Source organism: Mustela nivalis (assembly GCF_964662115.1).
Source record: "Mustela nivalis genome assembly, chromosome: 5".
NCBI lineage: Eukaryota > Metazoa > Chordata > Mammalia > Carnivora > Mustelidae > Mustela > Mustela nivalis.
Window position 1 is genome coordinate 11,712,807 of NC_139024.1, and position 26,257 is coordinate 11,739,063.

The window sequence follows — 26,257 nt, forward strand, 5'->3', positions numbered from 1 at the left end:
TCTTAGCTGGTGCTCAATAAATATTTATGGGATGAATAAAACTGAGTTGTTGGAAACAGTGCTTGAGTTGTTGGAAACGGAACTTGTTAAATTCATTTGACCTCTGCTTCTATACATGTGTAGGCATATGGATTAACAGTAGAACCGAAAGAAACCCTACAATTTCTTCAATTCTTCAATATATGAAGAATCAGAATGTTATTGGACTTCTTGAATGATTTTATCTCTTAGAGTTGATTCAATTTTGAATTGAATCAAACATATGGGAGAGAGCACTATAATTTTTCACTGCTTTGAACCCAGAAGGGATTTAAACCAGCCCCAGGAAAAAGGGGCACATGGGCGGCTCAGTCAGTGAAGCGTCTGACTCTTGGTTTCAGTTCAGGGCATGATCTCAGGTTTGTGGGTTCAAGCCCTGTGTGGGCCTCTGCACTCAGCAGGGAATCAGCTTGAGAGTTCTCTCTCTCCTTTTCCCTCTGCCTCTCCCCGCTCTCCAATAAATAAATAAATCTATAAAAAAATTTTTTTAAACAACAACAACAAAAAAATACAAGATTTTGTCTTCTGAGGTAAAATGGAGGAATTTCTCAGAAATGATGCTAGAGTTTTCAGTGGTTTAAATTGCTGCCTAGACCAAGGACACCAACATCCAACAGCCTGGGGACAAAGCCCAGTTTTGGGTGTGATCTTAGAGGGTGTATATAACTGATGACCTTGGTTTCCTTATCTGTAAAATAAAGATGATAATCGTATCTAACACTTTGTTTAGGATTAAATGTGACAGTCCTTATAAAGCCCTTCACATATTGCATAGTTTGAAAAAAAAAGATCTTAGTTGTTATTATAAGCAAACTAAGAAAGATCACCTACTGCAGAGAGGTCAATGACAGTGATGATTGACAGGGAGAACGTGTAGATGAGCAAAGGCAGTGGGTTCAGAGAGTCAGGGTTGGAGGTCAATGAGGTGGGTGGGTGTGCGCCTGACTTGAAGCGAGTAACTGCGCCGTGAGGATGCTAGAAAGTCTACTCATTTCCTAAGCTGCATCATTAGGCTCTGTGTGCAAATCAAAGAGGAAGTTGCTGAGTGCTATAAGCAAGAATTTGTGCAAAGGAAACCAATTCAGGATTGCGAGAGGTCTTGAGAAATGGAGACATTTTTGTCCAAAAAAAACAAAAAACAAAAACAAAAACCGATGGGGTGTCATGATAGCCACAATCAACCATTTAAAGGCCTGAGACAGGAAAGGGAAGAGACCTAGTATGTGTTTCTCAGGAAGGTGAATGGTGTGAGTCGTCAGAAAACAGATTTCAGTGAGACATGAGAAAAACCATCTCCTGCTTTGAACTCCCTCTGCACAGAACAAGGTGCCCCGCAATTTAACATCAGAATGGGATCAGCTCTAGGGGTTGTGGAAAGGATTATTATATTAGCAGGGAAGTTGGACTAAATATTTTCTCCTGCCTTTTTCAGCTTAGATTCTCAATTCTAATTATGTGAAAATGTGTTTATTATGTATTTCTGTGGATTATATGACACAATTCTTCTTTGGGTTTCATTATTATCTTTTCAAATCAATGTCAAATAAATCCCAAATACAACTAATTATAAAAACAATTAACAGTAAGACATTTTAATCCTTGGACAGTTCCGTTTTTTCTCTCTCGATTCCCCTTATCTAATTATTTATAAACTAATCTACGGTGGGCTGAGATACTAACCCTTTCTAGTTAATGACCTTTTATTTTTATTCTTCCATTTCCATATATCAATATGTAATAAAGCCTTATTAATTAAGATTAACTTGAGGAGAGTTAATTTGAATTATTAGGAGGTCTGGCATATGGAATATTTAAAAATAAAACCCAATTGAACTTTCATGAACACATAGTAAGCCCAAATGGGCCAACCTCGGGTGCCTTCAACAGACACCCCTTAGGGAATGGTTATGAATAACTTAGAAGCCTTTTAATTAGCATATCTTTGTTCATATGTAAATGTGTGCTTTTGGAATAGTTGAGGTTATTTAATACATTCTGCTGACTGAAATATTTTAAACATTCCCTTTACAATTTATTCAACGAATTGTTATTGAACAGCTCCATGCCAGAGAGCATGCACAGCCCTGGGATGTTGAGGGGAGCAAAGACAGACCTGGCTCCTCCCTCCAGAGAACTTGTGGTCCAGTGATCAAGACAGATGCAAATCAAATCATGCACACATGCCCAAAAAACTGTAAAATTATGAATGCGATGAGGACTCCAGAGGATAGGCACATGAGGCTATAAATTATATAAGAGGGGATTTAGCCTAGTGTAAGGGGCCCAGGACGCTTCCCCAGGGAAATGATGATTCAGATAAGACCTAATGAAAGGATAACTGTTAACCAAGTCAGGAGAGTGGGGAGAAATTAGGACAGAGTATTTTCTGGTTACTTAGGTCTTTCCATGCAAAGGCCCTGGGGCAGAAGGCAGGTACTGTGTATTTTAGGAAATGAAAGAAAAGCCAGCATGGACAGCCGGTGTTGAGAAAAGGAGTAGAATCCAGGGGCTGGTCTATTCTGGACCACATTCAAGATAATCGTATTCACTCAATAAATATGCTTCACCCTTACAAAGAAAAATTTGCTAAGCAAAGACAAAACATCAGTGCCATTCTAGGCAAAAACCCAGATTTTGAGTTCGCATCATCTGAAATAAAAAGTTTTAGAAATTCCATATAACTGACAAGTTATCTCAAAATCACATTTATTCCCAATGATTGGCTTCTAGACTAAAATTATATGGATGAATTTAAAAAAAAAAAGAATAAAAAAAATAAAATTATATGAATATACTAAGAGGTGGAAATGACTAAAAACAGGAGATGCACAGTAGCAACAGGATAGATAAGCCTTTAAGGCACTTTCTGCTTCTGCTTTTTCCTCTGATAGCAGCTGCAGAAAAGAAAAAAGAAAAGGAAAAGAAAGAGCCAAAGCCAAGGCCTCTTCCACCAGACTTCATGATGCTTGGAGCCAAAACAAGGGTCTGAGAATTGTGAGAGCTTGCCACGTGGGAGAGGCATAAGCCCAAGTCAGAGAAGCAGGCTTTGTCCTTCCGTGAATGGCACCTGGACTGTCCCGTGTGGTCATCCCCCATCTCTATCCATAGAGATAGGCCCCCATTTCCCCCTGCTAAGTCCGTGCTCCCCAAACAGGGCACCCTCAAGGACAGAGCCAACCCCCTGCGCACCGTTGCGAACACACCCTATAAAAGGCATCGGTTGAGGATGGCTTTGTTTTCCGGAGCAGAGCGTTCTGAGTGTCACAGGACCGTGATTGCAGGTTGTGATTGCAGGCTGGCGGTGGACGGGCCGTTCGGAACCCCACTGACGGATGTATTCCACTACCCAGTGAGCGTGTGCATCGCCGCGGGAATAGGGGTCACTCCCTTCGCCTCTCTTCTGAAATCTATATGGTACAAATGTGAGTCACAAACCCAGATGAAGCTGAGCAAGGTATGGAAAAAATCATCAGTTCACACTCACATGGATTAAAAGGTTCACTATCCTTCTATCTATCATCTGCCAATTCCTGGGGAGGATTTTAATTAACTATGAGGGATAAACTCAAGGATCCTTAACTATACTTATGTTCTTAAAAATCTCCATTCGGTATTACATTTATGAGAAGGGTTGTGTCTAATCTTGTTAAAGATGACAAGACATAAATTTTATTGCTTCATTGCCATTACGAGACACGTCAGTAAAATATGGACGGGCTGCAAATGGCTTTGTGACCAGGCTACTCTTAGTGATATTAACAGGCAGCCTTTTCCTTAGTCTCTTTAGTCTGAGACTATGACTCCAAGTGTGCAATTCAGCGTCTTCCTCTCGTGGCCTCAGGGTCTTAACAGGAAGCAGAAATGCCTTAGTTGAGATTCATTGGCCGCTTGCTTGGTGTTGCCAAGCTCCCAATCTTTTTTCTCAGTTCTTGAATGTTCTCTGACAAGACATCTCCACAGTTGCCTGCCTTCCTTTGTCCTACCCATAGACAGTCCATACTTTAACCTTCTGAGGAGCCGCAGGAGAAAGGGAGCCATGTTAACACTGAGTGGTGTCCATTCAGGAGGACTCTGGTTGCCAGGCAAGCCTGGTTCTGGGCCTGATTCTGCCACTTCTCTGGTTCACATTTTGGTTCTAGTTTCCTCCTCTAGCAAAAGAGTTTGCTTGATTAGATTTGTGTGTCTCTCTAACATGAGTTAGATGTGAACATTACTCATGTGCTATGGTCCTCTAAAGAGAATTCTGTGGTCAAAAGAAGCTACTACAATCCCATTCTAGAAGATTCACATCATCTATTAGCCTATTAAATAAGTTCTGTAGGAAAGAATCTCCTTCAGTTTTGTTTCAGCCATCCCTCCCAAGCTTAGTTAGCCATAGAAGATTTCTCCACCCAGAAATTATTAAGAAATAGCATTCTTTGAAACACTGGGGGCAATACCAGATCTCTAAAGTTGGGGCTCTTCCAACTAAGAAATAAGAGAAAAATCAGCTATCATTTCGTGAGTTTCCAACTGACAGGTGCTTGACATACATTTTCTCGTTTGATTGTTATAACTCCCAACAACCTTATATAGTAGACAATAGCAAGCCTGCTTTTCACACACACAAAAAAAGCCCCTGAAACTTAACAAACCAAAGTGACTGCCCTAAAAATACATGGGTAATAAAAGGCAGAATGAGAATTCAAACTTAGATCCATCTGGCTCTTTCCATGATATAACAAACATATGGCAGATATGACTGCCACCATTGTATTGTAGGCAGACTGAGGGATCCCTGGCCAGAGGATCCGTCTCAGCCTGATTCTACCCTCTCTAGAAGCATCATCTTGAGCGACTCAGGTCACCTCTCTGAGCTGCACAACAGAGAAAGAAGAGTCCATATCTAACAGGGAGTTTTAATACCAAAGAGGACAAATCAATAATATGATGTGTAAATAATGTAATGTAAATGTGTATAAAATGATATAAAAGTTCATTAGAGCTGCCAAAGATGTAGATAGATCACTAGTACTCCTGCTACTAATAGCTTAGATTCATCAAGCCTTGACTAGCAGGCAGGATGTGAGGCATTTTATACATACTATCTAACACCATCTTTTTAAGGAACTCACCATTTTTATTCCCATTTACAGATGAGAAAACTAAATCTGATTACAAAGCTCATAGGAATGGTAGCATCGTAGTATCAAATTATCGTAATTGTTCTTTGGGATAAGTAACATCCTCAGTTTATTACTGAGGAACTCAAAACACAGCTGGCCAATAAATCGTAGGACAAGAGTTCGAATCCACTCCTCGAATGTTGACTCATCCTACTTCCTCTATACCACGATAAGTTCAACAAAGTGTCTTAGTCTGTTTGGGCTGCTTTAGCACAATACCATAGACTTGGGTCCCTTATAAACAGCAGAAACAGGATTTCTCACAGTTGCAATGCTGGGAAGTCCAAGATCAATGGACTGGCTGACTTGGTGTCTGATGAGAGCCTGCTTCCTGGTTGACAAGTGACAGTCTCCCGGCTCTAACTTTCCAGAGCAGAAAGAGGTGAGGTAGCTCTTAGTAGTTTTGGTTTGGAGGGTGGGATTTGTTTTGTTTTGTTTTGTTTTTGTTTTTGGTCATCAAGAGTCAAATTTGTTGACTCACTGTTGGCAACTCAATGAAGAAAAAGTAGATACATGGGTTTAGAAGTCTGGAGTCTTTTTTACAAGGGCACTAATCCCATTCATGAGTGTTCCTCCTGTATGCACAAATCACCTCCCACATATCCCACTTCCGAGTAGTATTGCGTCAGGGATTGAATTTCAAAATACGAATTTTGGGGGACACAGACATTCAGTCTATGGTCCAATACCGGCACAACAGCTACTCTTCTGTTTATTCAGATCCCCCCTCCCGGCAATGCTTTGTTACAGTTTATGATGATTTCTCAATCCCCTAAGCATTTTCTTTCCTCTCACTGTCTGCCACGTAAAACCTATCTGCAGAGGTAGTTTCTTGCTTCATGGTTGTCCCAACACTAAAGGTCACATTACATTTCACACCTGATGGATTGTTGTCTCACTTTCATTCACGTATTCACTCTGTGAATATCTACTGAGCACCTACTATGTTCCAGACCTTTTGATACTGACATGATAAGCCTTTCCCTCTCCTCACACCAGATTGATACCACCTCAACTTTCTCTCAATAACTGTTATCAGTGTGCCTTGATGTCATGTTCACAAAGGAACCCATTTCCCCTCATATGGCTTCTTTGCGTATCTTTATAATGAGATACACACACACACACACACACACACACTCATAAATAGGCACACGTTGCAATTTTTGAATAAATCAATGAGTGAATAAATGTCCACATGCCAAAATGAACAAATGGCTTCCATGTAATTTTTTTATAAAATGCTAGATTACTAAGTTTAATTCATCTTTTATTTAACCAAAAAGACTATTTGTTCAGTAATTTTATAATTCAAAGAATATGTTCCAATTATTTTACTACAAATAGGAAAAATTCTTGTAAGAACCCACGAAATTGTAAAGCCCATATAGGAACCCACAAGATCTGATATCACCTCCTCCTTCACTGTTTCATTGTTACTTCTGGGCTCTGTTCATGAGGTTTCTCAGGCTATTTCAAGTGGGAGGGTTAAGCAGTTACCACCAAACTATAAAACTGGGACATTGATCTCTATCGCCCCCCAAAAAACCCAAAGAATTGGAAATTTAAAAACCAATGTTTTTATAACTTGCAGAAATTGGGGACAATATTGAGTCAATATTCCACTGAAAGGTCAGAATAATGCTATATAGAAGAAAGAAAGCTAAAAGCTTAGAATCACAAAATAATTTGAGGGGTCTTAACCTTCCAGCTTTGCATATGACCCGGAATGTCAGCCTCTGTACTTAGACTGCGAAGTGATTTGTCCAAAGTCATCTCGTTGGTTAGCTACTGAGTCACAGGGAGCATGTGTTTCTAATTTCCACTTTCCAGCCTTTTTATGCAAAAAGTGAGATTTCATGCTGTTGAGAGTTTATGCTGAAAATTTCGGTTAAGACCACCTGGTTAGAGTCTGCGTGCGGGAGAAAAAGTTTAAGAAGTTTTTCTGTTTTAAAGGCACATTGTCTTTATTTGACTACAGCTATCATTAGGCTTATGTAACTAATATTTGTCAGGACCGCCTACATGTATTTGAGATGTAAATACTCTTTCCATGAAACTGTCAGCATCTATATAATTTTTAAAGTCCAGGAGAGCACAGCAATACATATTCATCCAACAAGTCCTCACAATTATGGATCTGGGCTATAGTTTTCAGATTGTTCTCTTCTGTAACAGACAAGGGGGGAAATGCAGCATAGGGGTTCAGAGCTGGAAATTTAAGCCCGAAGGGTTAACTGCAACCAGGTGGGATTTTCTCCCTCCATGCAAGACCAGTTCGCATAAAGGAATACATTTTTTACATACAAACCTGATGTTGCAAGTCCACAATTTAAAAAAAAAAAAGACAAAACTGCAAAGATTTCTTGGTTGCTACCATTGCGAACTACATCTCCTTACCCTTCTCCTCTGCCATGTTATTCTAGAACACTTCTAAGTAAAATGCAGGAGAATAGCCAATAGGATGCTTGCTGCTTCTCTAGGATCATGTGTAGCACTTTCTATTTGAATCTGGTGTTTAAAATTTCTTCCTAACTATCTTTTATTTTTAAAGATGGCGGGGAGGAGGGGGAGAAGTGCTTAGGAGGAAATTTCCCAAGAGGACAAAGTAAAAATAAGTAGAATGATGGCTTATGGGGGGGGGGGGAGCTGTAATATGTGAAAGGGGTATTTTCAACACAAGTACACAAGCCAAACTTCGCTTACTTGGAGGCAGAGGAGCACCCGTCGCTCACTCCTGAAGGATGAGGGAAAGGGGTGTGAGTGGTTGAGGAGTCTCTATGATGCAATTCAAAGGACACTGATCGCTGGGGGTGCAAATGCCCCATAGCAATGAACAACCTCCAACATCTGTCTAACGGGATGATTAATTCCATATCACACTCAATTTGTGAAAAGAGCTCTTGAAAAAAAATTAGGACAGTTTGCTTGTGCAAACTGTCAAAATGATGAATGAAATAAGTGTGTGCAAATGGGGAGGAGGGAATGGCAGGCATAAATATACTGGCTTATACATTTTAGATCCCCAAATATCACAGCCGTGTAGACAGGCTGGAGAGAACAGCCAACTAGAAGATTTGGTTCCTTTTCCTAACTGCATATGTAATCTTCAGACTATAATAAGATAGATTATAGAAAAACCAAGATAATCTCATTTCTCCATAAATTGTCTTCCTTCATCACCCCAATAATACATAACCATGATAATGGGTATTTATAGTGTGTCCCATGCAAGATGGCCTTGGGTCCTTAACCTAATATAATAAACAGATAATTCAAATAAAAAGACAGCTCAGGCCAGTGGGAACAAGGCAAAGAGGCCAAGAAAGGCAAAAATCCATACTCTACTTAAATATATTAATAAAACAAAAGAGGGCCTGCTCTCTTTTCTAATGAATGAAAAATGCACTTAATTTAATCTGTTTAGTTTGAGAAATTATTTGTTTTCCCTTTCCCTCACACTGGAGCTCTGGCTACTCCTGGAATTGATCATCTCTGCTAACCACTGACAGTGTTGTAATAAATTGAACTGGAGAACACGAGGCCACATATGCCCCTCCAGAAGACACCTGTGCACCCCCATCTTTCACTAAACCCCTCAAAAGAATTCAGGCCTCACTATTGCCCTGTGGGGAGGTGACCAATATTAATAGTTTTAATACTCTGGTTTATTAACCACACAAGCCATGCAAGACCATAATGTCCTTGTAAAAGACTCAAATAAAAAATAAAATAGTCAAAGGTCTCCCTTCCTTAGCCTTCCTCCCCAAACGAACCACCACCACCACTTTGCTCTCCATTAAGCAATGGAAGATGTCTCATTCCATTCTTTCTCCATGCTTTTGCGCCCATACGCATATACCTGGAGATGTGGGTCGGGAAAGAGAGAGAGAAACATGCACTTTGATTTGTTTTCATTGCGCTTTATAATATGGCTTAGAGCACCTTCGGTGTCAATTCCTACTGACTGACTCCATTTTATTTGGTATCTTCAGAGTATTCCAAAGTATGGTTATCCCCCCTCTTGATGTAATGATTTTATTATTAATGAACATTTTGGTTGCCCATGAAGTTTTACTAACTATAATTAGAACAAACTGAGGCACCAACAAGGTCAGTCCTCCCTCATTGGGCCAAGCAGTAATATAGCCGTGAAATAATTCACTATACAAGTCTTCTAAAGAAGAAGTCTTAGAGACTAAAAATGACTGACAAAGACTGGTCTCAGTCTTACAATGGTTAACCAGAAAAATTATTTTATAATTATATTTCCTTAAAATGGGACAGGGAAGCCACATTAAAGAAGTTTCTCAATAAGAAGGAATAGTGGCTTCAAAATTTATTTGCCCTTTTATCCATCCAGGAAGACCTTCACAACAACAACAAAAAAATAAAAACCAGGATGATAATAGCTACCATTTATTGAGGATAATAAGCATTCATTTATGTTTTCTAATCAGTCACAGTCTTTATCTTTTTGGAGAGAAAAATTCTTTTTTTTTTTTTTTTTTTTTTTTTTTTTGGAAAATGGTCACGATTCTATCAGGGGAAGTCTCCATTACCCTACTTCTTTCTGTCAGTTCTGTCAGTTTTGTACAGCATGGATATCTTAGCGTACAGCATATAGTTCAGGCTGCTATAACAGAAATACTATAGACTGGGTGGTTTACACAACAAATGTTTATTTTTCACAGTTCTTGAGGCTGGAGGTCTGAGATCAGGGAGCCAGCATTGTTGGGTTTTGATGAAGCCTCTCTTTCTGGCTTGCAGATGGGCACCTTCTCGCTGTGTCCTTCCTCATGTGACAGAGACAGAAAGAGCTCTGGTCTCTTTTTATTCTCAGAAGGACACTAATCCCATCATTGGAGGCCCTGTTCTCATGACCTCATCTAAATCTAACCACCTCTCAAAGGCCCACCTCCCAATGCCATCACATTGGGTTTCAACATATAAATTTGGAGATGATACAAATACTCAGTTCATAACAGTGGGGAACAGAAGGCACTGACCAGAAGAAGGCAAGGTCACAGTGCAACTCCATTGGCCTTCTCCTGGGTGGAGGCATTGGTCAAGGTCAGGGTTAACCTTGGCACCCCATAAACTGCATCTTGTATAGCACACACATAGCGTGGAGTGTGCTTTGCTAGTGAAGGGGTTCCTCAGGTGGGAACACATCCTTATTGATGTTAAGGTTCCCAAACTGGTGCTGGAGATAAAGTTGGGCTTTACCTCTTCTCAGTGATCACCACCTCTATAATTCACAAGTGCCCAGTGGGAACACAGACCCCCAAGTAAGTCAAAGATTCCCGCTGCTGTCTCTAATGTAAACGTGTGTATTCGTTCTGTAAGCTCCTCCAAACGACAGTGAGGAGAGCAGCATTCAAAACTAACAGCTCTGAGCACTTAATGCCTGTGTCAGACCTTGTGCCAAATGCTCCCATGAACCATACTTTTCATTCTCACTCACAGGTTGCTTGCTCTGGAGGGTTATTTTCTTTGTTTGTTTATATATGCAGTGATCTAGGTTCAAGTTAAAAGAAAAAAACGTCCCCCAGTTACCCAGCTTGTAGATGGTGAAGGTGGGAGTCTAAGACAGTTTAGAGGACTCAAGGGCTCACAATGTTTAATTACTCTGCCACACAGCGTCAGAAAACTGTGTCCTCATGTATAGTTTCCTTCTTTGGAGAGATTTTAGGCCATAAATAAATAGTTATATAAATAAATAATTTTTTACCCCCATTCCATTCTCAGGAAATGGATTTGGGATCAAAGAAACACACGCTGTACTGTGTTTGGGGACGACTATCCAGGCCATGAGACAGGGAACATCTGTGGATTCTGCTAGTAAAATAGATGAGTAGCTTTTCTTACTTCATTTTCTGAAATTATTTCTCAAAAAGTAGCACAGGCTCATTTCCTTCTGGCCTCAGATCTCCTTGACCTTGTCTATGGGCAGGTCTGCAGAATTCTTAGAGCTGTAAGGAACATGAGGAGGAGGAGGCTGTCAGAGAACAGAGCACTGTGTGTGGCTCACACCCAGGCCCTCCGAAGTGGAGGTGGCTGAGTTTAGGACGGGTGGTCCACACCAGGAAACATGTGACCCGAAGGCCTGAAACAGGCCACACGCACACGGTGCTCCCTAAACCATTGTCCACTCCTGGAGTCATCTCCTGAAACATCTGGGACTCCATTAGATCTACAAAAACATGTGGGATGAGTCCTGTTAGAAGCAGTAACTTTGTTCCAATGAAAGTTCAGAACTTTCATCTCTTGAAGGAAGATGGCTTTCTGTTAAACCAAACTTATTCAAGTAACCTTAAGTTATTTAGGGCCTCTGATATCAGCTACAGAATTCTGGAAGCCAAGCTTTAGATAGGTAACTGATTTGGGGCTTTTTATTTTTGGACACCGAGGAGGGACGAGTGTTGGGCAGATCACAGAGGTGTAGCCTGTTGTCTGGGATATTTGTTCTACCGGTGACCAGGTCTTTCCTACTGGACGAAATGCGGAAGTGGAACTGCCCTGTCCCTTCACAGTGAGTGTCCCTCACCGTTAGGATGAAAGAGAGTCAAAGTAAATAGGCTCTTTCTCTGTTCAAAGCCTCTTTTCTTCTTTTTCTGCCTGAAGCACTTCTGAGCCTATTCAGTGTTCCTTCATTGCCTCTTGCACCAAAGCTGCCCAGTGTCACCTCTAAGTCAATTACAGAGGGAAAAACACACAAAGCCATTACAAGGAAGTAAAAAGTATAAAAGGCTTGGCAAGCCCTAAGAAGGCTGACACACTGCTAAGCCACAAGAAAGCAAGGACAGGCATGATTTCTATTTGAAAGGAGCAGGGTCAATGTGAGCAGGAAGCTGAGATGTGGGCATTTTTCAAGGAAGGATGATTGAGACTAGATCTGAAATTGACAAGTTTTCTAAAAAGTAAGTGGGGTATTGTTCCTATATGAATGTATCTGAAGCACATCTCTTAAGGAGTGGAAATAAAAGAAAATAGATCAATGATGTTTGTTCTCATCCAAATGCCACCATCCATGTTTCTAGGTAAAACAACTACCGAGAGCAGGAAGGAAGGGGAGGTGCATCGGTAAGAATGGTATTAAATTCAGTCAATAGATTTTCTGTGTCCACCGGGAGCACAGCAAGTCAAAGGGAGGGCTCAGGTTTTCAAAGAATAATTTAGATTAGGCATGATGCAGAGTGAAAAGCAAGGAGAGAGCGGTGCTAATCACCAACATTGGTTATCAAGTCAGCCTTCTGGCCTCCAGTCTCCCAGGGACTCTTCCTCCTGATCCTTCCTCAGACCCTGTCGCTCCCCTGCTCAACACCATGAAGTGCTTTCCCAGCTCACTTAGAGTAGAAGTCAAGATGGCCCCAAACGCCATGTCCATACCTCCCAGCCTTCCCATCAGACCTCATCTCTTACTGCCCTCCCCTCCTTCACAACTTCAGCCACACTGGCCCCCTGAGTCTTCCCCAGAGATCCCACTCCTTCTGTAAGTCTCCTGCCCTAACCATGATTCCTCTGCTTCCTTTTGTCTTTGCTTAAATGTTTCCATCCCTTGACCACTTGACTCAGGATTACAGCCCTTTCCAACCTGCTCTGTGTTTCTCCATAGTACTGACGTACTCTATGTTTTACTCATTACCATCTTCCTTCTCCCTCCACATGCAGTCTCTAGGAGATCAGCAGATTTTTGCCTCTTCTGTTTGCTCTTGAAGTTCTGGAGAGGAGAACAGTGTCTTGACATAGAGTAAGCACTATGCTTACTCATAGAGTAAGTGTTTGCTGAGTCAATGAGTGGGTGAACACAATCACTGTACTTGTGGGGGCCCATGGGGCCTTCAGTGGAAGCAATCATTAGCTCAGATGTATGACTTCAAAGAGAAAGACACTCCTTTTGGGGGTTAACACACTTGGTGATTATCATTTGAGCTGGGAGTAGTATTGAAAGTGCCTTCTGAGTCATAGCTGTCCAACAAATATTGGGCTCTAATTCCTTTTTTCTCCAAATTTTTATTTAAATTCTAGTTAGTTTACATATGGTATAATATTGATTTCAGGAATAGAATTTAGTGATTCATCACTTAATACAACACCAAGTGCTCAACACAACAAGGGCCCTCCTTAATGCCCTTTACCCATTTAGCACATCCACCACTCCCCCACTTCCAGGAACTCTGTTTGTTCTCTGGAGTTAAGAGTCCCTTGTGGTTTGCTTCCCTCTATTTTTCCCCCCTTCCCCTATGTTTATCTGTTTTCTTAAGAGAAAAGGTCTTATCCTCACTTGCTTTTGCTCTTAATGACTATTAATATTATAAACTCCTGTACAAACCTGGAGAAAATAGGCAAGATGTTTACCTTGAAACATATTCTGTGAATTTTTTCTCCTCATGAACTTGATCTTTAATTAAATCTCAAATATAACTTTCATCATGATTGTGAGCTTGCAGGCTGGCCGGTGGAGAGGGGAGGCAGGAGTATTCACCGTCCATTGGAGGAGATATTTCCCATTGGAGGTCAAGGCCAGCCCTGTGGTAAATCTTGTTAAGCAATAGAGAAGTCTCTTTGTGGAAGGGGTGCAGGAAAGAGTAGTAAGCAGAAAGGAATAGGAGTGTGAGAAAAATCAGGAGAATTAACAGATCTTTCTCCTGTGGTTTCTTCTAGATACAATTACCTAAAACTCAAAGCACAAAAACTAAGCCTTTATTTCAGCAAACCCAGACTACTTCTTGTCACATGCCGTTTGCTAAACACAGAAAGTTAAAAAAAAAAAAATGTTCTTAGACATAATTTCATTACAGTAGTTGACACACAACCATAACCAACACCCGCCAGACTTATTGGACACTGACATGTCTGGCGGAGGGAAACTTCTGGCCTGTGTGTCTTGGTTCAGCAATTGCCATAATCTCCACCCTTCGAAAGTCAAAAGCCGTGATGGTGAAGTGGATTAGTGCACAAGCCTTTCGGGTCTCTGGAGAAGAGAGTTCAAATCCCAAGCTTAGGTCATGAGTAAAGATGAAGGGGGTTGGTCTAATGGTTTATCCCCCTTTGGGAGCTGTGAAAGGCACAGTTAGTTATGATTATTAACCTCGTTCAAAAGAAGCACAGCCAGGAATGTGGTGAATTGATCCTCATCCAGTGAAACTGGCAACAACCCACAGACTCCTGACTCTGAATTCACTCTGGACTTTTTCAAACACAATGTGAAATTTTTCAAAAGAAATCACAGTGTGACTGTTCCCTGGCAGAGAGAAGCATGTCATTTTGCAGAAGTGCCCATTTGAGCTCAAATAATTTAATGGAGATAAAGTAGTCTGTGATTATCAGCACATTATGAAAAGAGGGACAAATCCGTTCTCTTGTCTTCTCTCTTGACAGGTGTATTTCTACTGGATTTGCCGGGATCCGAAGGCTTTTGAGTGGTTTGCTGATCTCTTACTCTCGCTGGAAACATTTATGAGTGAGCAGGGGAAAGCTCATTTTCTGAGTTATCATATATTTCTTACTGGCTGGGATGAAAATCAGGTATTGATAAAACTCTTAGAATAATCAGTATTACAGAAGTCATCTAATGATGGAGCAAAAAGCAGAGGAACAGTGTCAATAATGAGCTCTATAGTTATCTGGTGGCATGAAAGAATTATTTGCATGTTCTTAAAAAGAAAAGAAGAGTAAAATAAACCAGGTTAGAAAGAGCTATTCAAATCATAGCAATAAAAAGAAAATTGACAGTTAACTTGTTGAGGAATAGGAAAGAAGATTGGGAAAGAAGTGGTTAATGGAAGGAAGACAATCCTAAGCATGGAAATCCGAGAACAATTAGGTCACTTAAAGTTGCATTTGTCATTTTGGTGACATCCAGTGAATATTCCCAAGCAGATGTATTGTTTTGTTTGGCTCCTGATTGGTTCTAATTCTATGCTTTGAGCTATTCAGAGCTAGCAGAAAAAAACACCCAAGTGTTTACATTCGACATTTTGTGTTAAGAAGTATATGAGCATCTACAGAAAACAATCATTATGAATACATGATTTATCTAGAGACTTCTTTCTCTTAAGACATTCTTGAAAGTGTGTGCACATATGTTCATTCACCCAAGATCAAGCGGATCGTCTGTTGTGGCACATGTTCTGCACCATATTGTATCAGTGAAATAGTAAGGTTGCGTTTACCAAAAATAATGTATATCAAAATATTGCACTAGGGTAGAATTTCAGGGTTGACAATAGTGAATGATAACGACTAAGATTTAAATCTTATTTAACTCCTTGGGGCGCCTGGGTAGCTCAGTGGCTTAAAGTCTCTGCCTTCGGCTCAGGTCATGATCCCAGAGTCCTGAGATCGAGCCCTGCATCAGGCTCCCTGCTGAGCAGAGATTTCTCCTCTCTATCTATCCTGCCTCTCTATCTCTGCCTGCCTCTCTGCCTACTTGTGATCTCTGTCTGTCAAATAAATACATAAAATCTTTTTTTAAATAAATAAATAAATCTTATTTAACTCCTCAAATATGGAAGCTAACAATGAAGTGATCACTAGATTTATGAAATGTACATTGATCCTCTTGATATTTACTTTAAGGAAAGTATAGTCTGAGCCAAGATTTGCATTAATCACCAAATTCACAAATGAAAGTGTTCCTGAGTATGGTTACTCCTGCTCTCTCCCTGCCTCTCAGAAACACACACACACACACACACACACACACAGGCTTACAGGACATAGCTGAAATTTGACTCTGTACTTTTGGGTAAGACTTAGCTTAAAATTCAGTAGCTAAATGAACTTTTAGGGTCTTATTTGCCATTGGTCTTAAATATGTATTCCTTTGGGATAATTTCCTTTGGGAAGTACAGGTTCCTTCGGAAGGAGGCTTAAAACATCTTAATGAATAAAATAGTGTTAAGTATGTTTTCCAAACAAACATTTCCCTTATTCAAACAGGATTTTTGACTAATGATCCATTGGATGAAGTACAAATACAGCCTTTGTTTGTTTTGTTTGTTTGTTTGTTTGTTTGCTTTCAAGTACTGTACTTGCTCTTCCTTGTGCCCATCTCTGAATTCCCAGTCATTTGGGAGTTTTGAGACCTGAGGCCTTGTTTGATTTCATGACAATACAACTCTGCCCCATCATATCTCTGCCCCTTCTCAAAGTATGCTTTATGGTAGACTTCTTTAACAATAGAAATAAATTAAAATAGACGTGTATTTAAATTTTTGTCGTGACATGTTGAAACTCTTTAGATGCTCAAATTCCAGGAAAAAATAATTGGTGCGTTCTGTCAGCGAGGAATCAAAAGGCTGCTTTAGAAATAGCCAATTGTTAAACTGAATTCAATAATCTCAACGTGGCAGAATGACAAGAACAGAAGGGACAGATGGAAAAGGTATTATGAAGGGCAAATCAACAGGGTTTGGAGATTAATTGAACACTGGGCTGAGAAATATGGAACGAATAGAATTCCAAATGTTTGAATATCACTGATGGGTAGTTTGACAGTACCACTAACATAAGTAGAAAAGGGCCCTTTTTTTCTATTAAATAATGCCCGAACTTCTTCTCAAGGACTTTAAGGCCCTTCCTGACTGACCGTAACCAACTCATTCTGTTGTGTTTCCTCATACCCCTCTTGTTCAAGAGCTACCAGACAAGCCTTGTGTTCGCATCCTCCATGTCTTCCCTCTCTGTTCCCTCTCCCTGACAGCCACTTAACATCCTTTGTCCTCCCCACTGTCTAGACATGGAATGGTTCTTCAAAGACCTGGCCATCCCCAATTCTCTTAGTCAAAAGTACTTGGGGCTTCTGTGGGGTAATTTGTCTCGTCCTCCAAGAGCACTTTCTTTCCATATCTAGTAAAGAAGGATTCTGGTCTGACTTATGTCATTGACATTGTGCACGTAGGCTTGATGACCAGTTCCTCACCAAGCAGAGGCCTTCTCTCTTTCTTTTTGTACTGCTCACCCGTAGTACCCTGCCTGCATTTAGGAATTGCTCAATAGTTGTATGTGGAAGGAAGTTGAATCACACTTTACTTGAAGTTTCATTTGAGCTATGATGATCAATTTGAAGAAACAGAAAAAAAAATATATGTAAAAATATGCTTGGGGAGTTCAAAATATGCTGCCAGGATTCTACTTGGGCAGGAAGATGAGGGCAGAGGGAGAAAGTTGGTAGTCATCTTTGTAGATGATGCTCATTGGAACCATGAAAATGGGGAGTAATAGCCCAAAAGGGACTGGAGACTGGGAAAGCAGCTGCGTTGTGAGACAGGAGAAGATCATAGGAAAACAAATCTGACATTTTGTCCTGGAATGAAGAGTCAGAGAAAGAAGTAGAAGAAACAGGATTTTATAATGCATAAAAAATTAAGGAGAAGCAATGTTCAGCCATGTGATTGGCGGAGAAACCAAGGAGAATAGGCCTGCGCTGGTCATTAGGTTTGGCACTAAGTCAAAAGTAAATTGGCTGCCTCTGCCTTCTTCTTTGCCCACAGCTGAAACCAGCAGACTGTATGGCCCCAGCCAATCCTACTGTTAAGCAAGAGGTGCTGTGGGGCTGCAAGAGGGCTGCTCTAATCTGGAGACTGACACAAGTCTGACCTTGACTTCCAGTTCTGATAACAGCTTCTACCACTTTTCAAGGCTCAATCCTCAACTACCACCTGACTTCCTATTCCTGAGCTCTTGTCTCCTACTTCATGCTTCCTTCTCTGTCTTGATAAACCTGCCCCAGAAGAGGATCCTGCCATCCTCTTACTGTTGCTCCCTCTCCTGGAGTCCCCTACTCCCAAACTCCATTCCAAAAGGATCCCTGTCACCTGGGATCAGGCCTGCCTGCCGGCAACTTCCTGCAGCCCAGGCTTCTGCAACTCCACCACTGTCCACCATCACTGACTGGTCTGTTGGGGGTCTCACCTGGGGTAACGGTTGGCCCAGCAGGGTTATTAGCCAAATTGCTCAGGAGCAGGAGGAGTCAGAGGACATGAGCAAATGGAGCACCAAAAAGTGTGGGGTGTCAAGGAGGTGTGCACAGAAGACACAAATCCCAGGAGGTAAGAAGGAAAGTAGCTACAAGGATTCAGCAACTTGAAATATCATCAGGAGGCAGTGCTATGCCCTAGGCTGTCATTTATTGACCACTACTTACCTGATGCCTATGCACTCTTAGATAATTTGAAGGCAAATGGTTGGTCATGGAGCTCCAACCCTGCCCCTCTCTGTGCTTGGCCACAAGAGTCTGTCTGTCAGACTCTGCCTCCTCCCAGCACTAGAACCTGGACAGTACACTTCAGATTGTTTCAACCCACTAGGCAGAACGGATTATAAGATCCAGCTGCTTCCTGAATGGTTCCTATCATTCTAATCTGGCAGTGCCCTTCTCAAATCCCTAAGGTTTAATACTAAGTGAATGGGGACAGAGGCTTCCTTTCCCTTAACCATACTTACGGTACTATGCTCATCAGGAATCAAGAAAATTCCTCCCAGGTTCACGTTATTGTACCTTACCCAGGTGTACATCAAACCCTTTGTTTCCGTAGTGCCCAAGGTGGAATACAAAGATAAATGAGATGGGATGTCTATCCCAGAATGCAAAATCAGTGATTTCTGATACTAAGGATAACCATCTCTAGCCACATGAGAGATTTTTTTGAGTATTCAAGCTACAAATGAACATAATTATTTGATCTTTTATGGAGAAGGAGTTTCCTGGTGTTTTTTTTCTAAATATGTCACCATTTTTATTTTAGGCTGTTCACATTGCTTTACACTGGGATGAAAGTACCGATGTGATCACGGGATTAAAGCAGAAAACGTTCTACGGAAGACCTAACTGGAACAACGAGTTCCGACAGATGGCCTATGCTCACCCCGGGTAAGGCGCTCTCTTCCCTCTGCCTGTGAGAGCCTCCCTGGAGGTTGGTGCTGAGGTGGAAAAGTCTAGGGCATGATCTCCTCAGTTTGTAGTAGGGGGCACCTTGTTCAGGGAGAAAATAACCTTAGAAAGGGTGGTCATGGAGTTTTCCAGAAACCACAGACCTCTGCTTAACTGGATTTCAACATCTGACAATTAGCAGTTGTGCTGAAATGTTTCACACTTAAATTCAATCGAAGATGGTATCTCCTTTTTTTTTTTTTTTAAGATGGTATTTCTTTTTTTTTTTTTAAGATTTTGTATTTATTTATTTGACAGAGAGAGATCACAAGTAGGCAGAGAGGCAGGCAGAGAGAGAGGAGGAAGCAGGCTCCCTGCTGAGCAGAGAGCCCGATGCAGGACTCGATCCCAGGACCCTGAGATCATGACCCGAGCCGAAGGCATTGGCTTAACCCACTGAGCCACCCAGGTTCCCAAGATGGTATTTCTTAAACTACCTAGGTCTTGAAGAAATGTTCAGTGAATACAGTTGATCGCAACTTACCCAAGTGGAGAATTCACTTATGCCCAACTGTAAACGGTATCTAGCATGTTCAGCAAAGCACAAGAAAAGTGCTCTAAGACCAAGCAGAGACTTAATGTGGCGGTTAAAGACCCAGGATCTGGAGCCTAAGTGCTTGGGTGTAAATCCTGGTTCCACCATAACTACCTGCTTGCTTTGGACAGGTTATGTACCCTGCCACTGACTTAGTCTCGATCTCTGTAAGCTGCACTTTAAATCACAGTGCGCCCCTCCCAGGCTTCTGTTAGGACTAACTGTTGTGAAAACATGGAAAGTGCTTAAAACAGTGCTTTGAATTCGTAAAGATTAGCTGCTGTTGTTATCATTATTATTACTATTATTATATCACTTGCTATTATATCATTATCATGATATAATAAACTTTGATGTAGAGGAGGAAGAGCATTTGTTCTGGGACCACAAGACAGGAGTGAAGGCTGTGCTTTCTAATCCTAGAAGTTACTGGCTATGTGACCCTAGACAAGGTAGTTTGAGATTGGGGGCCCTATTGTAAAACATGAATGATACCTTGTGGCCACAGTGTTGTTTTCATAATGCAAAAAATGCATAACTTGGTCAAGTGCAAAGCACTAATGCCAATAATTATCACTCTTATTCTATGTCCCCTAACTCTGTCTCTGTTTTGAATCCCCATCACCTATGGCTTTTAAAAGTTGGTAGGTTCTAATATTGTCCTTATTTAAAGAATAGTTTCCATATTTGAGGAAAGGCCAAGGAAATGAGGAAGTATGCCACATAGATAACTGGAAAGAGCAGAAGAACAGCATGTGCCAAGATCCTGAGACAGCAGACACTGTTCCTTGCATGATCCAGGAGGCCAGTGAGGTTGGAACAGATTGGGTAAGAGGAAGAGTGGCAGAAGGCATATAGGATAGATAACTTAGGGGACAGTTACAGACCATTCTAAGGCTTTGGATTTTATTCTGAGAGAGGAAGCCACTCAAACTCAAAGGTTTAAGCATAAAAGTGACATGATCTGTCTTATATTTAATGAGATTACCTCTGGCTGTAGTGAGAGAATAAATTATAAGTGCCCTAGGACAGAAGTGGAGAGGCCCAGAAGAGGTGAACAGTGTTCTGGCTTGGATTAGGAGCAGTGCAGGTGCTGAGAGGCAACTGGATGCCAGTGTTTTGTGAAGGCAGAGCTGACATGGCTTGTTGATGGATTAGATGGGAGTCTGGCATGACCCAAGCTAGAATGGACTTATGCTTGTTAATTTGGAGATGACTAAGAGGAGCAGGCACAGGATATCAAGAATTCGGTTTTTTGACGTGTTTATTGCGATGCCTATTATACATTCAAGCAGAGGTGTCAAGCAAGCAGGTAAATATGAGTCAGGAGTCAGAGGAATTCAGGCTGGAGATGTACACCTGGGAGATGTTAGATGTGAACTGTATTAGAACGAGGAAACTGGACGAGATAGACAAGCCAATTCGGATGGACAGAAGTTCAAAGGACCACCATATCTGGAGGAAAGGAAACATACTCTCTGTTTTCAGGTCACAGAGTTTAATATAAATTACTTCTAGCTATCAGATTAATCATGTCACTTACATCTTTTCTTCTGAAATTTCTTTTCTCTTCTGTCCACCTTATCAGTATTGAACCACTACAAGCAAATTAAAATTTACTAGGGTCTTTCTAATTCCCTGTTCCCATCACTCCCAGAAGTTCTGGTGCTGCTGCTTTGTGGACTCTCATCAGGGTCCTTGCACCCTGAAACCTTCCATCATTCCCTTGCATGCTTTTGCCCTATGGGATACTCTTCTGGTGAATATTAATCATCTTTTGGTCAGTTTGGCTGCCCTTTTCCTCCATTTTTCTAGTACTGTTTTTGTGCTAGAACTATTCCACTTTCTTTTTTATTCCTCGTCACTAAATTTTTGAGACCTCCTTAGACCAGCTGTTTGAAGGAGGTATGGTGAGGAGGGGCATGTGGAAGGAGTGGACAAGTCCAAGCTTTATAACCTGTGCAGTTCCAGCCCTGTGAGACCCCCAGCCAACCCTGTATGCCCTGTGCTGTGTGGCTGCCTGCCTGAGAACCCCCAGACCCAAACCGAGAGCACTCACTGCAGAGGTTCTGGATTCCTGAGCACACCGTGCCTGCATCAGCTCAGGAATGAATTCGTTGGAAGCAGTGGAAACCTTCTCTTGACCTTGAATTGTCCTGAGAGTAAAGAATTTCCAACGAGAGAGGCCAAGTAAAGCATAACCTTTAACTTCAGGGATAAGGGAGAGAGGGAGTGGACCAACTGTGCTGTTACTTCCATCCCCAGGCTCAGCTCAGGCTCAGATGACCTATGAGAGCCAGACCAGCCCATGGCAAGTGGCCTTGGGACTCTCCAAGCACCATTTCTGAAACCTGCTGACACCACTTTGTTTCTTGCCTCGTTTCTTGCTGATTCTTGGCCTAGAATCCAGTTCCAGTGTCCCATCTTCTCTCTAAATGTGGTGCTTTGAACCCATCCAACTACCAGAGCCTCAAAATCTGGTTCCCTTGTGCTACCTGTTCAACATCCAGTCCCGACTCCTAGACACCTAGCCTTCTCTGAACCCTGAAGTCACCAATCTTCATCTCCTACCCATGGAGTACTTATCCAGGGGCAAAGGCTGCATCATTTTATTGGTGAGTTCCTTAAAAAGATGGTGGATGGAGAACTAACAAAATATTACAAGCTCATATGTTACAACCACGGCTAAGGTTTTCTTTGTTGGTATTTCTTCTTTTGGGGAAAAAAAGAAAAACTACTCATCTGATTAATGTTTTCACACTTAGTTTTCAGTTATAGCGTGAATGTTCCCACTTGCAGGCTTTTGACAGGGACACATACATCTTTACTTTGAGTTCTTATAGGTAAGACCATTTTTTGTTAAGAATTGCACCTTATTGACAAATCACATTATATTTGTTTATTTCTGTTACACGTGAAGTTTGTGGTCCAGTGGGGAAGGCCTTTTAAACCAAACCATTTAATGATCCTTTCCTCGGAAAGCTGTGAGCCAGAAACAGCACCAGGAGACCAAGAGCAGAGCTGAGTTTGCATTAACACTGCCCGAGCCGTCGTATTGGGTAGTGGCTTGGAAGTGTGTGTCCAAGCATGCCCAGAATGAGGAGTAGGAAACAGTTTGAAGGCAGGAAAACCACAGAGTTGTCACTTTTCTTGTTGCCCTTGTGAAGAGTGTGCTCATTCCTGTTCAGAAGCTGTAATCAAAATTTAGTATGTAAATGTACTTAAAACCCAATTGAGCTTTTCAGCACTTTAACTATGTAAACTCTTCCTGATGGATGACTTCATCTCCCCCAAAGTTAAAGACACCCCCTAAGCTTGTCACCAAATCAATCCTCTACAGCATACTTCCAAGCCCCCAAATTTTAAAAAAAGCTCATTTGTAACGGCCTTAGACAATGGAATATAACTTGTTATATAGCTCCAACTATCAATGAAATTAATGTTAAGATACATGTATGCAAAGATCAATGATCATTTCTTCCCTGGAATGCCCGATTTTTGGTAAGACAAGTCACCAGTAGAGAGCTTAGCACCACCCCCTTCCAAAAGACTTTTAAAATGACCTCCTTAAAATAATTCTGTTTTCTGCTGTGTAAAAGAAGATTTATGTTTAATGAAGCTTTTAATGAAGAAATCTCAGAAAGAGAATGCCAATAAAATCTAATTTTTAAACAAGAAAATCTAATTTTGAGAAGTATTTCAATATCCTGGCCTTTGTCCAGATATAAATGAAACACACAATCCAATTATTGTTCCGCACAAAGGACAAAGTAACATTAATTTTCCTCAAGATGGTTATTAAAGAGATAAACAGTATGTTTTTCCTTAATTATGTCAAGGATATGTTTGTTCCCAAGCCTACTTGGCTATTCTTACAAGATAGGTCTTTCCTGTCATTAGCTCATATCTTTTGGCAAAGATGGGTCAGAAAGAATTGGTGGATTTGTTAGTGGCCTCAGAAAAGGTTCTTTGTTCTTGAGGGCCTTTGAAGTACGCTCTCAACCATTTCTATTCATCAGCACGAAGCCAAGGATTCTTAGGGCTTACTCTTTTAAAAACATTTACCTGTTCACTCAAAGCTGGAGTTTGTTCTTGTTCTAAGAAGAAGGAGTTAAAAGAATAAAGGGAAGAGGGGCAAAAATATTTTTTTTACAGAACATGAAAAATAGCACCAAAAATAAAGCTTGAAGGGAAGCAGATCAAAGAGAATAGTGCAAGCTCCAAAGGAACCAGAAAATTGCAAAAATAACAGTAATAGAGAAACAAATTGATGGGCATCAAAATGAATACAAATAAGAAAGGGGAGGAAAAAATTAAAAAGAGATCAAAGACTGAAAGTAGAAAAATGGGAAAGTGTACTCTATTGTTTTTATTTTGCAATTAATTTTTGTAATTTATCAGCTATATTACAAAACACAGCTCTAGTTTTAAAAGAAGATCACTGACTAGTGAGTGAATATATAGAAAGTAAGCCTTTGATTGGCCCCAAATCACAGGCATGTGACATTCGCTGTACGTTGCTTATGTTGGACAAGCCCAGAAAAGTACCTCAAACACAAAACAATGAAAACCATTCTCCCAACTAAAATATGATAGGTTAATTACAGGCACTGAGAGTCATGTCTTCCTAATCTATAGAAATGTGTATCCTTCCCAAAAACAGAAGCTGTATTTCATTTTTTGTAAGGAGTCTCAACCTGTTCGCAAGCTTTCACAAGATAATCAGAAAATCAGGGATCATTTCCAAGAAGGTACACAGAATGAAAAAAATATGTACCTTTGTCACATCGAGCTACTCTTTGGATAGACACACATTGTGCATATACTCAACTGACTGAATCTGTGGATCGATTGTTCTTAATTAATTGAGTAAAATGATTTTCCATAGGACTTCGGTCTTTGATCTTATGTTTCACCACGTATTTATAATTTGCCACTCTTGACTTATGTGCTAATAACTTCCTTATGCTGTGTATATCTAAAACTTTATGTAATTAATAACCATAAAAACTTGGAAGAGTTGGCCATTTCTTCACAACATGGGTAGAAGTGTTTCTCTTATCTCGAAAGAACAACTAAAGACTTCAGAAGAGTACCACCATTTGTTAGAACTGTTTAATCCAACCCAATGATGAAGAAAGGTGCCGACTTACCATATGATTGGGAAATTCTATTCCATATTGCAGGAATATATTTTAGACCACCCATTGTTTTCAGAAATGTAAAAATACCTTTATACTAAATTGAGTAAATGTGTCCATCTGGAACCACATTTGCTTGTGTGCACACTCTCCAATTCTCATTTGTACATGCATATGTGCAAATGTTTTTAAATGATATTTTTGACAAATTCACATTCTGATGATAGCACACAGGGCCTCTATCTAATAGGATAGTCTTAACATTCGTTACAAGAGGGAAGCGTTCAGAATACCAAAAGAGACAGACCCAAGTGGAAATCCCACACATGATAAATTATAACTTTGGGAGAAAAATAAAGCCATCATTAACTTATGACTGGGATATGGTCAGCATATTTCAATAGTGCCTTTCCACCAGAGGACATCCAGCTCTCCATTTAGAGTCAGGTGAAGATTCCGTGAAAATTACTGGCTTTATTCTAATTGTGGTAGCAAAGATTAGGGAGGTTGGTGAGCACAAGTGGATTTGTCATTATTTTGCTAAGTGTCTTTGATGGTATAACCTAGAAAATTATTAGATATGGCAACTGTATTAGCATATTTCTGGATGAAGAAATATGTTTTATCTGAGAGAGGATGGAGAGAAGATGAGCAGAAAAATGGCCCTACCATTCCCTGGCATCTAATGCTTCAAGTCACCTACTTCTCTTTCTCTCTTGTTTCATTTTCTATTGGACCATGACCATCTTGAAAAGCAGGAACTTTGTCTGTGCCCCATGAATCTAAGCACAGTGGGCAGCATCAGCAAGTGAAGGGACCATGAGATGGATATGGAAGCTGGGATCAGATTCCTAAGTCTTCCCAAAGAAAATGGAGTTGGTGGGAATAGCAAGTTAATTCTCAGTGGTGAGGAAGCACTGTTAGGAATGTTTGTAGCTCCTAAGGAACCACTGAGTAATTAGGATGCAGAGAAAAGTCACAGAGCAAACTGCTACAAATCAACTGGGAGATGGGTTAAAAAAAAAAAAAAAAGCTGGCCAACGCAATTATCATCTGTGGTTGTGAGAAGAAGGTGTTGTACAAAATATAATTATACAATGAATCATTTGGAGGAATTTCTAATGAAAAACATTCTCTAGGAAAGATTAACCAGAAGTAGTGTCCACTGTCTGATACAAAGTTCGTAGCCCTCCTTGTCTTCTTTCTAAGCCTCCATAAATTCATGGGAAGCTTCTCTTTATCGATTTTATTTGCAGAATGCACTCAGGGTATAAAGTAATTTGATTTTTTTTAAATGGGGTTTAGGGTCTGCCCCTACAGGGTTATAACTTACCAAGCATAAAAGCCAACACATAAAAACAAACATACAATTTAAAGAGAGAAGGGCTCAAGGCAGCAGAACCTGGGAATCCAGCAAGATGGTGGGATTACTCCCGGG

General features: G+C 40.7%; 1 protein-coding gene across 1 annotated transcript in view; it reads left to right on the forward strand.

The window, feature by feature from the left end:
• NOX3 (NADPH oxidase 3) overlaps positions 1-26,257 on the forward strand; it is a gene marked incomplete at its 5' end in the record, with an annotated part of 69,393 nt that overhangs the window by 37,579 nt on the left and 5,557 nt on the right. The window contains 3 exons of the mRNA XM_082729439.1: positions 3,334-3,493; positions 14,589-14,735; positions 18,959-19,083. Of these exons, the coding sequence (XP_082585565.1) occupies positions 3,334-3,493; positions 14,589-14,735; positions 18,959-19,083 (432 nt within the window). The remainder of the gene's footprint in view (positions 1-3,333; positions 3,494-14,588; positions 14,736-18,958; positions 19,084-26,257) is intronic.